The sequence below is a fragment of the Drosophila hydei genome, unplaced genomic scaffold, assembly GCF_003285905.1.
Source record: "Drosophila hydei strain 15085-1641.00,03,60 unplaced genomic scaffold, DhydRS2 tig00008135-arrow-pilon, whole genome shotgun sequence".
NCBI classification, from domain to species: Eukaryota; Metazoa; Arthropoda; class Insecta; order Diptera; family Drosophilidae; genus Drosophila; species Drosophila hydei.
The window spans coordinates 2,789,615-2,806,109 of record NW_022045844.1 but is presented as its reverse complement, the minus strand read 5'-3'; the positions used below and the strand labels follow the sequence as shown (position 1 = coordinate 2,806,109).

The following is a 16,495-nucleotide window of genomic DNA, read 5'->3' as shown; positions in this document are numbered from 1 at the left end:
TGTTTTTAGTCGCGTAATAATTGTTGGCTAAAATAAATATGATAAAAACGCGCATTTTTCGATTAATTCGTGACAAACGCTTAAGCGTGCCTATTTTGCGTGGCTTTCATCACGAATTTAGCAAACCCGAACCGCAAAAAAATGGAAAAATTGATGTGAAAGAACAATCGTTTGTGGCCGGTGGCGTGCAAAATAAATACAAAGTCTTTCGCGATGAGGAAGCAATGGAAATTTTCGATGTAGAGGAGGCGCGCTACCAGGAGCAAGAGCTGCCTCTGGATGCCGAAGAGGATCAATATATGGGTCTTAATTTGAAGAGTAAGTCAGCTGTAAAGCTTGACTACATATTGCTTATACCTATTCCTTTCAAGGAGGTATTCGCGGCGTTTTCGATGTTGAGGATTTGGTTGAGCTGCTGCGCAAGGAGAATGTAGATGATATATTTGTTTGCTATGTGCCAGAGGAGCTGAAGTATGTGGATCATCTGGTTGTTTGCAGCGCACGCAGCTATCGCCACATGTTGGCCACGGCAGAATTTGTACGTCGCATGTTTAAGATTAAGCGTTCTAAAGGAGATATTCTGCCTCGCATTGAGGGCGAGAAAAGTCGCGATTGGATGGCCATGGATTTGGGTAAGTAGTCAGTATGCTTTCTAAAACTACACTTTTTATACCGGTGTTCTTCCTTAGGTAACATTGCACTGCACATTTTTTCGCCCAAAGCTCGCGAAGATTACGATCTGGAATCCCTATGGGCCATTGGCCCTCAATACGATCATGAAAGCCAGAAGCCTCAGGATCCATTAGGCAACATATTTATGGCCCAGCTGCCCAAGCCCGAAACGTAGTTTGTTAAATACATATGAAGCTGTTTTTTAAGCGCAGAATTTTATTATTGTTCATCACCAGACGACAGCATCGTCTGTTAACTTTTTGTGAAAGTCATAGAGACTGGGAAAGACATGATTGCGCTTGATGTCCGTGCCGTATTTCTTGGATAGATAGGAGTAGCTTTTCTCGTGCACCAGTGCTGCATGCCAGCCGGCTTCTTTGGCGCCCAGATAATCTGTCGTGGGCCCATCCCCAATGTGCAGACACTCAGCTGGCTTCAGATTTGCCAGCTTCGAGTCCTCCATGGCGCGCTGAAAGATAGCCAACTGTGGCTTCTCCGCTTTTGCCGTATATGAGTTCAGCGCAAAGTCCAGGTAACGATCGAGCTTTGTGTTGCGCAGCAGCGCGTCAAGTCGCGGATCAAAGTTGGCTATGACGCCTACTTTAAGCTGTTTATCCGCTAGATTGTGTTTGCGCAGCTGTTGGAGCAGCTCCACGCTGCCATTACATGGCTGCCAGCAAATCGTCGTTTTATACAGTTCCAGCAAATGGCTAACGAAATTATCTAATTTCTCATCGGGTATGGCTGCGCCGCTCTCTGCGAAGGTGCCTGGCAAGAGCAGAAAGAATGTATTTTAAGCTCTTGAACTTTGAACTAGAGCTGAGGGGCAGCCACAGTTTATCGCTTACCTGCTATCAGCTGACGCCACCATTGCTGCCACTCAAGTCGCGGCGATGTGTCCACGCCAAAATTAGGATAATCACGATTCATTTTATACCTGCCAAAAGGAATACTAAATTGTGGATCAAGCGTAGTTCAGCTGCGCTTACCAATTGGCTTTATAGTTCTTGGCCAAGTCATTGTTATCGCAGCGCGCACCAAACAACGCTCCGATTTCGCCATATTGTTTGCCGGGGCTTGTGCGAAATTGCAGCAGCGTATTGGTCACATCGAAGGTTATCAAACGAAAGCGATTCAGGCTGCGCATCGTTTTGCTTTGTCCGGTGGGGTCCCTCTCAATAATATGCTGATAGCGATTAAACTTGTTGCGTTGCGAACGACCGCTGTTTGTGTACTACGTGAGCAGCGGTCATAATTGTTTTGTATATATGCTGCTGCTGCTGCTGCTGCTGTTTTTCTTATCAGCTACAGATTTGTATAAATCTTTGTATGTGTATGTTGGCTATTTGTTGTGCCTGTATATCAACAGCTGGTTAGTAATTTTACGACTGACAATTCACATAACTGTCTCTTGTTATTAAAGTACTGAGCTTATCGGAACTCAATTTTAATAATATTGATTTGTATTACAAATAATATTGATTAAATGCTGTTATCAGCTAAGCTTTTTGCTTGAAAAGCGCGCGAGTGGTAGCGTGGTGTTGCCAGACTGGTTGCAGTTAGTGGCAGCCATTGGCAACGGTCTCACCAGCTTCAAATGATTACGTTTAGCGAAGACAACAACCCGTCGGCTTTGCGCGCGCAGATTTGAATTACAATTTGAAACTTGTAACGTTCAAGTTCAAGCTGCAACGTGCTGTCATTTCGAGGTCGACTACGTTTTTGCCAAAATATTCGGCGCAGCTGAAGTTTGGCATATGGAAGACGTGTCAGTTTTATTAATGCTCGTGGGAAGCAATAACAAGGCGCATACAACAACAGCAATGCTTGCACGTATCTGTTGTTTTGACCTAGCAAAGTGTCTGACTACCTGCCTCAAGTTGCGGAATTGCTGATTACTTTTTGTTTTTTTGTGTTCGTTTTTGTTTTTGCAGTAAACAGTGAGTGATTTGGAAGAAGTGTGACCAGCCAAGCTTGGTAGTTAGTAAGGTATTTGCGTGACATTTAATATGTTTTTAGTATTAGTTTTGGTAATTTATTGATATTTAAGTTATTTAAAATGAAGAAATTAAGACAGTTGCCGAGGCTAAAGTAGCGGCAGATCCAAATTTGTATCCTTTTATTGATGAGCTGCGGCAAAATGAGAGGAATCAAACATAAAACATAATAACTAAAGGTAAACACACACACAGACGCACACAGCTGTACAAATAAAATGCCATATAAGGTATTCGAATGAAATTCCGGTGAAAAGACAAACACATAAAAACATAACAAAAGCATAAATTCATTCATACACCCGAAGCGACGACGGTTGCGTCTGCAGCGACACCGACAGCTACCATCAACAATAGAGGCAGCTCCCCCTAAAACCCAATGGACCAAAAGTGCTTGGCCAAATCGGACTCACACACTCACACGCTTCATGCGGGGCTTGGTGCAGGGTATCGAATCGCAACGCTGATTTCTGTTGACTTGCGCGCCCACAAAAAAAAGAAGGAGAGCTGCAAAAAACGTCGAACTTTCTGCTTATTTAAGCTTTCGTTGCTGCGCCCAATTTATATATAAATAAATATAAATAAAGTATCAATTTCCCTCGTTCAGAGTTTCGGGCTTCGGATTTCTATGGAAGGGCGAGGGTGAGGGCGCAAATACTCTGTAAATTCCATAAATGCCAAAGATCGTTAGGGAATGTGCTTTTTTCCTTTGGCTGTCATTCGTTTGCAGGGCCACGAAATGCAGCCTTTTATTTATTTGGGCCAAATCAGCGATACCAGGAAAAATGAGGCGTGGTATGAATGGAATTTGCTAAAAACTTCATTTTCAGAGGGATGCAAGAGGAATGGACGAGAGATGCGGCAGATGCTTGTTTGCCAGCATGAAATATTCTTTATATGGCTTTTTAAAATGTTTATAAATTATATTTAAAGGTTTTTATAGTAAGTAAGGGCAGTTGAAGATTTTTATCTATTGTGAACTAATTAATTAGAAAGAGGGCTTGACCTGGAGGCTAGAGGCTGGCAGTTGAAGGCTACAGAAGCAGCTTTAGTAAGGCCTTGACTACCTTAAATATTTCAGAGGTATGATTGTCAAAATAGAGCGAGGGTGGTTTGACAATTTATAAAATATTAATATACAATGAAAGCTTGTAAATAGTTTTAAAAATGTGAAAATAGTTAAAGAAAATCAAATTTATTTTTATTAAAAAAATGTATATAATAAAATCTAGAGGCAATATAGTACAGCTTAATATATAAATAGTTAAACTGCAACAGTTATAGGTATATATATATATATACTGTAAACACGATTTCTGCGTTTACTAAGTCAAGTTCAACAAGCAAATCTTAGGGTAAGGTCTACACAGAACAATTTTTCCTGTGTACAGAAGTAAGCCTATAAATATCTCTCGTATCTTATATCTCAGTCTAAGCACTACAATCTTTCTTACTAGAGGCATATGCCCCCACCGAAATAACACTAAAAGCCCACTTTGACTGATAACTGCAAATATTTGCACTTAAATAAAGCTAAGCTAGATATCTACAGACACATGTCCCATAACCAATGATTACAAGGTATTTAAGTACGTTTCGCCAACTACTTCAGTTGCAAAAAACCTATATATATAGTTATATATAAGAAATAAAAAATAATAAAAAGGCCGCCCAACTTTCAACAAAAACTTTCCCAAGAAAATTAAGTAAGCAAGCAGCTCAACCAAGTCAACTCAACTCAACTCAACTCGACTCAAAGCCAAGGCAAGGCGAAGGCGAAGGCGAGCCAAAGCAAACCAAACCAAGCCAAGTCAAGCAGCCAGCCAGCCAGCCAACCAATAATAATAAAGTCAATGACTCTCATGGAATTTCATGTTGGCCCTTTTCGAAATGTGTCTGCCAGTCGGTCGGCCCAACTCCGACTCCAACTCCAACTCCAACTTGGCTGCTTGGCCGTCTGCCCGTCTGTCTCTCTGTCTCTCTGTCTGTTTGTCTGTCTGACTGGCTGCCTGACTGCCTTTTAATATTATCTGCACTTTGGGTCTTTGGCTGCCGCCGCTTTTTGTTGTTGTTGTCGTTGCAGTTTGTTGTTGTTGTTGTTTTGATTGGTCGTTTTAACCTGTTTGCGAATTTCTACCATGTTAATAAATAATTTTTAGAGGATTCGCCTGGTGCGCTTAGGAGTCAGCCAGCAACAGGAGCGCCATCAGTAGCAAGCGCAGATGACGATGACGACGACGACGACGGCGATGACATTGACTTAGACTTCGACTTCGACTTCGTCTTCGACTTGGAATACAGCTTAGATTCCTCTGGCTATGGGCAGTTCTTGGCTCAGTTTGTTATGCTTGCTGATTATGTGTGCCACAACTTCTAGACTTCAGACTGCACATGCATTCCTCATAGTCCACACTCGAACTACACATTTAAATTTCCATAGTCAGATTTCATATTTTCTACTTAATACATACTTCATAATCACAGCTCATTTTCTTCACATCCAAAACACTTCCTCTACACTATATAATCCACACTCAGTATGGAAACTATATCCACATAAATTCCACACTCATTGTCCACACATCATGTCCAAGCAGTCCAATTCACGCTTTAGCATCCACATCATAAAACCCATTTAAAATATTCGATACGACCCAATATTATAAGGCCTCACTCTATATTTATATGTTCATTCGTCTATAAACTCTGTATTTATAGCAGATTCCGATTCGTATAATTCAAATATATATAATTCAGTTTCATATCCATAATATCTAACTATATTGCAGGCTTTTTCGATAGATTCTCAGTTTTTCAAGCTATTAATCAAAAGTAAAATTTGGAGCAATTTTCACAAAGATTTTTCTCATGCTCAAAACTATGCTGTGAAAAGCTCGCCCAAAAGTATGCTAGGAAAAACAGCAAAGATTAAAATATTTAATCAATCAGTTTATATTATATTATATTATATTATATTGTATTATATTATATTATATTATATTAAATTATATTATATTATATTATATTATATAAATATCAAAAGTTTTCAAACTTTTTCGATTCGTAAGTTTATTTAATGCATATTCATTCTTCCATGTAATTTGAAATTTAAAACTTTTATAGCTTTGCCTAAATTGTAATATCAATCAAGTCTAAAGGTCAATTGTCAAAATTTTCAGACAAATGCTATATATAATTTTATTATAGGTAAGAATTATCGAACATAATTAGTTCCAGTGCTTAGTTAAGGCCCTTAAACGATCATAGCTATGCCAAGATATTGTCAGATTTATTTAGACTTAATCAAAATGCAAATAAAATTATTTTTCAATTTTTCTCGCTCAACATTTTTGAACTAAGCATATCCAATTTATTTTATTCTTTTGTAACTTCATCATCTTAAATCAACTTTAATAACAAATAATATTTTCCACCTTAATTTTTACTCTGCACTTAAATTGAAAAATATACAACTGGATCAAAACACTTGAGCAAGTTCTTTAGAAAACAAATTTCAAAACTCTATAACTCTGTTAAATACGCTTCAATATTAATAGGTATATCCTTAAAGCTATCCATCGATTCTTCATTTAATTTGAAAATTTCAAAAATGTTTTGAAATTTCTTCTAAAATTTTCAAATCCTTACAAACTTGCACTACCTGATCTAAATTGAACCCATTTTTTGTTTGCTTTTACACTCTAGCATTCAAATTTTAATCTACAATTCTTAATATAATTTTAACATTTTTGTGACCAAATTTTTTTTTTTTCAAAATTTTTGTCAATATTTTTATGGCTAAAATTAGACAAAAAATTTTAAAAGCTTAACTGATTAAAGAGCTGGATTCATTTTACTTTTGTTTATTATTTTTATGAAATTTAATATTTAATCTATAATTAAGTATATAATTTGTATATGTTTCTTATTACAGCTTCAACTCCAGCCTCTCCATTCCAACTCCAAGTGGAACTCTCTTTGGTCTTCTTCACTGAAATTCCTGGCTCGCCTTTAAGGTTTCGTTTTGTTTTTGTTTTTGTTTTGTTTTGCTTTGTTTTTTCTCATTTTTTGTATTCTTTTTTTGTGCTTTGCTCGCAACTCGTCTGCGACTTTGGCTACGTCTGCAACTTCGGCTGCGTCTTGGACTTTTTCTTGGTCTGTGACTTGCTCTTCTATCTTGGCCTTTGTCTGAGTGCCGCTGATGCTGCTGCTGCTGCTGCTGCTGTTGCTGCTGTTGTTGCAGCTTGTTGTTGTTGCCGGTTCGTTCGTTTGTTAAATGTTTGGGTTTTGTTTGAGTTTATTGAGAGAATTCCTGGAAAAACGCAAGAATTTGTCTTTGGCCGCTGAGTTTTTTTCTTGTTTTGTTTTGCGCTCTGGTGCGGCGACTGCTGCTGCTGCTGCTGCTGGTTGCTGCACTCGCGACCAGAAAAGTGGCCCAAAGGCAGAGCTGTAGCTGAACTTGTAGTTGCACAAGAAAAACGTACTCAAGTCGGGACTTTGAGCTGATTTAGGGTGGACAGGTGATTAGGAGTTTTTAGTATTCTGTGCGGTCCACCCTAATGCCCATTGCACGATCAGCCAAATCGAAAGACAAACAATATTAGAGAGAATGGATATGTAAGTCCCCTACTTAAGGCTTATACTTGAGAGCTTTTAGTTGAAATGAAATTCCATTTGGGATTTCTTTCATTCTCGCTGGAAACACGGCACAGTGGGGCCTCCCCCTCGTTGAATGGCAACCCAAAAATAAACGGAAATGCGTTTAGAGATTTCCGTGTGTGTGTGTGTGTGTGTGTGGGTGGGTGGGTGTGTGTGCTTTGCTATTTTCGAGCGATGATTGAGTTGCAATGATTAAGGGTATATAGCCCATATAGCTATAGCTATATGGAATGCATATGTACGACTTTGTCTGTCTCGACTCTCGATTGCTGCGGCCCCCAGTTCTTCTTCAAACAAAGGGCCTGCCACGGCACGGGCAGACAGCGACAGACGCCGCATTCCGGTTGCCACAATACGGCGGGCACTGGGCATTCCCAGACAATGCCCCAATAGACAACGCCACGCAGCTAGCCAGAGCGGGACAGACTGAGTGTGTGCGAGCGGGAGAGCGAGAGTGAGTAAGAGAGGCAAAGGTTGTGCGATCTATATAGTCTGCTTATAGCTTCTATATATATATATGTATACCATATAACTTTAAATAAAACTTTTGCTTGCTGTGCAACACACACTCGCACACACGCACAACAAATTTTTGTTTGCTTAGGATGGATTTTCCCTGTTGTTGATTTCTTTAGCTTTCTCCTCAATTTTCTAGTTCTGTTCGGATCTTCTATTCTGTTTGCCGCTCTCTGCTTCTTCCTAGTTTCTTTCTTTTTCGCTACTTTATTTAGACGCTCAAAAATGTTGCTATTTTGTTATTGTTGTTGTTGTTATTGTTGCTGTTGCTGCTGGTTTAAATTTCTAATTTTGTGGGCAAGTGAATCTGAATTTGAATTTACGCTGTAGAAATGATCTAGCATGTAGTCTACATACATACATATGGATGTACAGTGTGACATGGCTATGGCGAATGCTTGAGAAATTCAAACTGATATTGAAAAATCTCAGGAATTTCTCTTTGTAATGCGATTTTAGGGTGTAATATGAAAAGTGCTTAGAATTTGATTATAAATTTGATTTCTTTTATGTATAATGAGAGGGATATATAGATATATATATATATACTAAATATGGATATAGATATAGATATAGATATAGATATAGATATAGATATAGATATAGATATAGATATAGTTATAGATATAGATATAGATATAGATATAGATATAGATATAGATATAGATATAGATATAGATATAGATATAGATATAGATATAGATATAGATATAGATATAGATATAGATATAGATATAGATACAGATATAGATATAGATATAGATATAGATATAGATATAGATATAAATATAGATATAGATATAGATATAGATATAGATATAGATATAGATATAGATATAGATATAAATATAGATATAGATATAGATAATGATATAGATACACTTCTAAATTCCTATGTAAATTTAAATATAGATATAACAGATATAAGTATAAAAGATATGGATGTAAATATATGAATATAATATTATTTAGTTATAGATTTAGCAGAAAGAGATATAATATTTCTAGATACAATTTACAAAGTTTTATTTATAAAATATATAATAATAATTCAAGCTTGATCAGTTAAGTCGAGTCATTGTATATCAGAGTCTACTTGAATACTATAATCAACTTGAATCCCAAACTGAGATTTTAAATATTTTTTATTTAATCAAGAAAACTTTTGAGTTAAAGAATCAAGCTTCAAAGCATGAGTAGCATATATTTCCATGCTAACACCAATAGTTGCTCCAAATATATATCAAAATAATAAGCAAAAATTATATGAGGGTGTATATATAAATATAGCATTTATATAAAAAAATGTATTGAAAATATATATCTAATATTATATATTAATTCTAAATAAAGACTTAAGCCAAAATCTGAATTGATTAGGTTGAAAAGTCGGTTCACATCACAAATCTTAATGCATATTCGACTCCAGCTAAGCATCAAGTTTCTCTATAATGTCTTTATATACATTAGCAATACTTCTCAAAGCAGCTGCTCACCATAAGTGAAGAAGAGTTATCCCTTCTTATAATATTAAGTTTATTTAGCATTCATTTATTCAATATATTTTTAATATTTTCTGCATTTTCCAATCTATAAAAAATAATTAACTAAACTTATTTAAAAAATGTTTTACAAGTTCCAAGATTTAGTCTCTGCTGTCAAAGGATCTTCTTGCATATCCATATCCCTATAGCAGCTTAGGTTTTCTCAATTGTCTTCGATTCCATCTAGCGCCGCTTCACTGTCCGCAAACGTACGCGTCTGTGTCTGCCCCAGAGATCTGCTCCGTATCCCGACGCTCGTCGCAGTCGCAGAGTCCATTACTCAAAAAGCAGATACACACGAGCTGAATAGCTGGCGCGACCAGACGAGACCGGACCGGGCCAGGCGAGGCGACGCCAGACAGAATCCAATTTGCAGGCGGCCAGGGCTAGGCTAGGGCCAGGCTAGCCAGCTTATATGAGCTGCTGGGCACGCCCATAAGTAGGCAACGAATGTGGGTCAGAGCGCATGCTGGCAAGGATCTGGCGAGGCGTGTCGCAGTCTCCTGATGGGATGAGTCACCTCTTTGGGTGGATAGCAGCCCTGGCGCAACTGGCGCAGCTGGCGCAGTTCATGTGCACGGCAAGCGCCACCATTGCGACATTATCGCCAGGTCCGACGCTGACGTCGACTGCATCGTTAGCAGCGACAGCGACAGCGACGTTGGCATCGTCTGCTGCTTCGTTTATTTTCGGCCTGTCGCTAGGCTATTTTTTGACTTTTTCGTTCACGTCTGCCGCTGGGGTGGGGGTTGGTGTGCTCTATATGTGTATGAGTGTGTGTGTGTGTGTGTGTGCTGGGCTGGTCGTTCTTCTTGGCTGTGCATGTTATTTTTGGTATAAACATCTTTATGTGCTTTTAAATATGCTGCGAAGTGACATTAGCTTTTGAGCGCTTTTCAAGGAGGCGGCGGGGCGTGGCGAGGGGTTGAACGGAACGAGACAGACGTCGCCGATCCGCTACAGAAATAAAATTTGTCACAGACTGTTAGATCACAGATGTACATCGCTGTCTCCCTGTGTGTGTGTGTGTGTGTGTCTGTGTGTGTGTCTGAGTGTTTGGCTAAACATAGCCAACAGCAGGAGATGGGCGACGGGAGCCGTAGCAGAGCTGCCGCTGCTGCTACTGTTGATGTTTTGATTGATTGTTGGGCAGACAACAGCGCAGCTGCCCCAAGGTGGCGCTCCACAGGCTCCAATTGAAGAACTCAACAGCAACTGCAAGCAGAGTTGGCTACAAGGCGAGCTTTTAGTTGGCCCCAAAAGCACAGGCCAGATCAAAGCTTTGCTGCAAATAATTCAAGCTTTGTATGCCTAGGGATCAGTGGGGATCAGAGCTTAACAGAGCAAAATAAGCTTGAAATAAACTAGATAAAAATTCTATTACATATGTAATTTGTGGATTTTTAAATGTATATATAAAAATGGGCCTAAAATATTGCTAATTTTAAAGTTGATTAGAGATGTATAAAAAAGCAGCGAATTTATCTTTTTTTGGAAATTTTTTTCAATGATTTTTGACAGATGATCTTTGCTTAGATGATCCTGAAAGCAGCTTGCGAATCTGAGAGAAACTACAAGCCTTGAGTTCTAAGCTTTTATAATTGCATTACAGATATGTTAGTTACTTATAGACATCATTATATATAGATATATACTCAAGCAAAGTTGTTAACCAAGGCTTACAGCCTGATTCAACTTTATGGTCTATTAACACAGATGCTCAGCAGCATGAGAATTGAAATTGGTATAAAAATAAAAATAATAGAATATATTATATTATTTAATATATTATTATATTTGTTATAATATATAAATATTCTACATTTAATGTAAGTTAGCTAAAAAATCGTCTTAAGCTTTCAGCTATAGATGCCACAGCTAACGCTTGTCAAGAAGCCATTAGTTAGCAGTCTGCATAACTCTTGGCACACACACACACACACACACAAGAGCATGTGTGTACGTTTGTCTGCTTGTGAAAATGCAGATGGAAACGCTAAGCGCTTTTCTTTTCTTTGCTTTTTCTTTGGTTTTGCTTGAGCATTTATTTTGGAATTATTGCGCCGAGTTTCTTGAGTCATTCTTCCGCATTCTTGGATGAAAATGACCGTTGGACTTGAATGTGGATGTGGCTGCGGCTGTGGCTGTGTGTGGACCTGGTCAGCAATACTGGTATCCAAGTGCAGCTACTGATGTGGCCAGCCTTATTTGGCAAAAATTACCAATGCCTTTGTGCGAGCCATTGTATGCAGATGGCAGATGCAGTTGTTGGTGTTGCCATTGCTGTGGCAGTGGCAGTGGCCGTTGCATGTTGCCAGTTGCCAGTTGCAGGTTGCTTAAGGTAGGCAAAACTATGTGGCACTCCCTAATGCTGGCTGATAACAATGAGAGCTCAGCACAGAGTCGAGCAAAGCGGAGCGAGCTGACAGCCTGACTGCATTCCAGGCATACCAGCCGACCGCATATCACATGCTTTTCATATTCAAATGCGACGTGGCCCAGACCCAACGCGCTACGCACTTAACATAACAACAACAGCAACAGCAACAGCAACAGCAACAACAACAATGCACTCCAGTGGACAAATGGAGACGCAGTCTCTGCTGCTGATGGCGTTGGCAATGCTGATGATGTTGTCGCTTCAACTTCAAAAGTTAAGCAAATAGAAGAGCGTCAGAGAGAGAGAGAGAGGATGATGTAGCTGCAGCTGGCTCATGTGGCGTCTAGAGGCAAAATTGTGTTGCAGGCAAAGCAGCTAGAACTAGTTGATTGATGTGGAACTGATCAAAGCTCAGCCTGAAGATCTCTAAAAGAAGACTGAAAATGCGTTCTATAAGAGCTAAGCTAAGCTAGGCTATATCCTGGATAGATGAATTGTCTGAGCTGGCTTAGTTATTAGAGGCAGCTGAGCTCGCATGACAGGCAGGTGCATGAGCCTCATACCCAAAGACTATATCTGCTTATTCTGCTCTATCTTGTTCTATATGCTAAATGATTCATGGAAATTATTGTAACTAAACTTCAGTGCAAGCTTTTGATTTTGTTAATGTTTGACAAAGAAGTTTTAAATATTTCTAGAAGTAAACTGAAAATATTGTTTGTGCATTCTATGACTAGGCATTGTGCCTTTGAAGAGTTTAAGTTTATTAGCTGCTCAGCCAGTGGCTCTATGAATGCAGCTAGCACACATGCCTTGGTAAATCACTAAACAAAATTGTTCCAGAGAGCTGTTGTAGTTCAGCGCCATATGCAATTAAATAAATATTTATAAAATATATAGAAATATAAATTGTATATAAAAATAATACAAATTTATGTTAAGCTAAAGCAGAAACCACTCTCATTGAGCCTTTTCCTATATATGGCTTATAAGCAAGCCATAGAGCTAACTGCTGACTAGCTGTTCCAAACCTAAGTTGAACCTTTAACCAGTTTAAAGGCTTCACTGTGCTAGCTTTGAGCGTGGCAAGCTCTGTCTTAAGAGCTGCACTGACTAGCTTAAGTAGTTGATCTACTGACCTGCTATACAGTTTCATTAACATATATTGATGTGCAACAGGCAAAATCTTTCAACACTGATAATAAACTGAATTTTATATATATTTTTTTATTTTTTTTATATTTCTATTTTTATATTTTTTACATATTTATGTAACGTTGCAGCGCTGAGTACTTAGCTTGGCTTCCCACATTTGAGCCAAGCAGCCAAATATTGGATTACAAACGTTTAAATGGGCCCTTTCATAGTGTTAAGATTGCATTGTTGCTGCAGCATCTTTGTTCCCCCATAGCACATGTTTTATTAGGGCTGATAGATCGAGGCTATTGTGTTGAGTCGAGTCGAGTCGAGTCGATAACAGAGCACAAATTAGTTCCAAGATTTCTAGAGCCCATGAATGGTTTCTCTTGCAATAGATTTTTCTTCAACTTCTTTGGTGAGAATTGAAAGTGTCTCACGCTGCAGCGATCGATAAGAATTGATTGCATATTTGCTGTATTTACTGTATTTACAGTAAACTCCTCCCTATCTAGGGCAGTTCCTGGAAATGCGAACGGTTAACTTTTTGATGTCCTTCTTAAGTCGGTCATTGATTGCATGTGTTCGCAGGGTATATTGATTTGTTTGTCATGTATGTAACAGGCGAGGGAGTAGGACAGATTCCATACAGTATATATTAATATATATATCACGATCGTATGCCGAGCCGATCTAGACTTCTACGTCTGACTGAAGAGAAAGGAAGGCGAAAGATAGGCGTAAGGAAGGCGGGCGAAAATATGGAAAGTGAAGAGAATCGAATAGAAGTGAAAGATGAAATGGGAAAAGAACAAAGAAGTGTGGGAAAGGAAATAGAAGAGGAAGAAGAGAAGAAACAACTAAAAGAGGAAGAAAGGAATAAAGGAAAGAGCAGAGAAGAGAACGACAGAGGAAGAGCAGACAAAGGACTAGAAATAAAATAGGTGGGTAAAGGAATAAAAGTAAGGAGAAGAAAAGATAAGACTATAAAAAGCAGGAAAAGGAAGAGGAAAAGAGAAGAGTAGAAAAGAGGCAAGAAAAGAAAAGGAAAAGGAAAGGAAAGAGACGAAAAGCAAAGACTCTAAAGAGAAAAAAATGAAGAAAGAAAAAGAAATAGAAAAGAAAAAAAAGAAGAAAATAAATAATATAAATAAAAAAAATATTTAGAGAAAAGAAAGAAAGAAAAGAAAAAGAAGAAAGAAAGAAAAACAGAAGATAAAAGAAGAGTAATTACAAAAGGCCCTCTATAATTTCCCCATTTGTATAAGCTTGATAAGTATTTGTAAGCCCAGTTGTAAGGCTTGCTCAGATAAGAAATACTACATATAGAGGACATAGCTCGAGCCAGGGCATCGCCTAGTCGTTCACCTCGAACTAGAGCAGCTCAACTTGTTCCCATTCGCTTTGTTTGGTAATCAACACATCACTTCCCACACTTGAGACAGGGCGACAAGGACACAATATTGCGGCATTCTCACTTTGATATTGGCACACCCACCCACACACGCACACACGCACACACGCACACACACAGACACGCAGAGACTGAGTCGCACACTAATCGCTTGACATTTATGTGTTGTAGGGTAATCTGTGGCACACAGGAAGTTGTTGTCAGCAGAAATGATTGCAGGCCTGGCTGACTAAATGGAATGGCCCCTGGTGGTGGTCTCTTCCAGGAATCGATGCATTCAAAACTGAAAGAAAAACAACAACAACAACAACAGCAACAAAAATGCAACTGACCGCTGCCTCTTCTCAAGAAAATCCCAGTTGGCAGTTGCGCCTCCTATTTCAAATGCCTGCCTGCCTGCCTCGTCTGCCTGGCCTGGCCTGGCCTGCCTCAATGGGTTCTACGAATTTTGCAAAATGCATCGATGCCGCTGGCGTTGGCGATGCCGGCCCGATACCCCGGATACCCTATCCTAATGCTAAATGCCAAATTGAGTGCTGACCAGCCAGCAGACAGCAGCCACCAGCCACTTGGCCTGTCGCACGCAGGCCAAAAAAAAAAAAAACTATCTAGAAATATGCCCAATTTGTTTGTTATGCAGTTTTATTTTTGTTTTGAAGTTACGCCGCCTACAATGCAATGCCATTATTAAAGCCAGACACTTGAGTTTTCTATAGTCTGGACCGTTCTAGGTCGTCGATCGTCTGCTTGTTTGTCTCTGTGGCTCTGTGTGGAAAGCTGATGCTGGGATTTCCCACTATGGCAATCGTATCTCTTTGGCATTATGGTTTCTTGAAAATTCTTGGGAGTTCCCACTGCACAACTGAATGCTGGCATGCCTCGAGACCACTTAAAGTGAATCATAAAAGCAAAAAATATTGTAATTCGAATTAATTTCAAGGCAAGTTGAGTTTGTGTCTTTGATGCCCAACTGCGATTCACAGGCTAAACAAATTCCTGGCTGTGTCTCAGGAATAGCTGAATCGTTGTCTTAGTCTTACTACTTTCATTCAGCTGGCTAAAAATGAACATAAGTTAGAATCAATTGGTAAGTGATAATTCTATGAAATATAATAAAAGTTGAACTGAAGTTTTAATTAAAGAATGTGCATAAATCTGTCTAGTTGTCATTACTGTATCTTCAATTTCAGGCATTATATATAGGGCATTCCCTTAGATAGTTTTCTAAAAAATATATTCATAAATAATAATAAATAAATAATAAAAATAATGTTTCATTATCAATCTATCGAACTCCTCTGATATCCGCGTTAGCTTTGGAAATTTTTCATCCCCTAAGCCTAACCCTCTAACCTCTCCAGCTCTCTAAAAACAATTCCTTTTTCTTGCTCTTTGACTCCAAGTATATTCTACTTTACATATAAAAAGTATGACCTAGCTTGCAAGCTTGAGAATCGCAGAGTAGGGCGTAAGATTGATAAAGCTCAAAGCTTACCAATAATGAATAATTAATATAATGTATAAAAATTAATTTCAAACATTTGAATTGATTTTTGATAAATAGAATTGAAGATTTTTTTATAAAATTTTCAGAAATTTTCCACTTTTCTGTCTGTAAATTTTCATAAGTCAGTTCAAGGCTTGAGTTAAACCAACTGTTGAGCATAAAACTAATGTTCTACACATAATTGTGCTATATCTTGCGTAGCTAAGGGCTAAGCTTTGGCTGTCAAATAGTAACTCCATCAAGGATCAATGCATATATAGAGGAATATGCCTCATATCTATCTCTCTCTATCCCATATAAACTCTCTGCCTCTTCTCTGTTACTCACTAGCCATAGTGTCCTAAGCTTAGGTAAAGCTTAGATTCTTGCACTGAACTACTTTGCCAATAGGAATCCAGTAATTCCAATTGGAATTGTGAAACTCTTGGCTCTTCTCGACATGTGTGGCATCTGAAAGTTACAAGCGTTGATGCCATGATGAATATTTGTCTATCTATTGCGGGCTGTTTGTCTCGTTTGACTGTCTCTCAGTCTGTCTCTCTCTGTCTGTCTGTGTGTCTTGTCTATTTGCCTAACTGTTGTCAGTTTGATTGTCTGTCTGCGTGTCTATCAGCCTGGTTGGGGCTTGGTTACCACCACCCGATCTTTGTCTCTGCCCCACTCTCTCTC

At 38.7% G+C, this 16,495-nt stretch overlaps 2 protein-coding genes across 2 annotated transcripts; one reads left to right on the top strand and one right to left on the bottom strand.

Annotated features, from left to right (window-relative positions):
• Positions 1–27: 27 nt before the first annotated feature.
• On the top strand, positions 28–877 carry LOC111594868 (mitochondrial assembly of ribosomal large subunit protein 1). The gene is made up of 3 exons (XM_023308348.2): positions 28–318; positions 372–632; positions 690–877. Exons 1-3 carry the CDS (start codon positions 39–41, stop codon positions 845–847), a joined length of 699 nt encoding a protein of 232 aa, XP_023164116.1. The 5' UTR covers positions 28–38; the 3' UTR covers positions 848–877.
• LOC111594867 (rhythmically expressed gene 2 protein) lies at positions 871–2,081 on the bottom strand. Its single transcript, XM_023308347.2, has 3 exons — positions 1,662–2,081; positions 1,521–1,609; positions 871–1,440 (listed from the first exon to the last, which is right to left on the bottom strand). Exons 1-3 carry the CDS (start codon positions 1,817–1,819, stop codon positions 902–904), a joined length of 786 nt encoding a protein of 261 aa, XP_023164115.2. The 5' UTR covers positions 1,820–2,081; the 3' UTR covers positions 871–901.
• Positions 2,082–16,495: the final 14,414 nt, after the last annotated feature.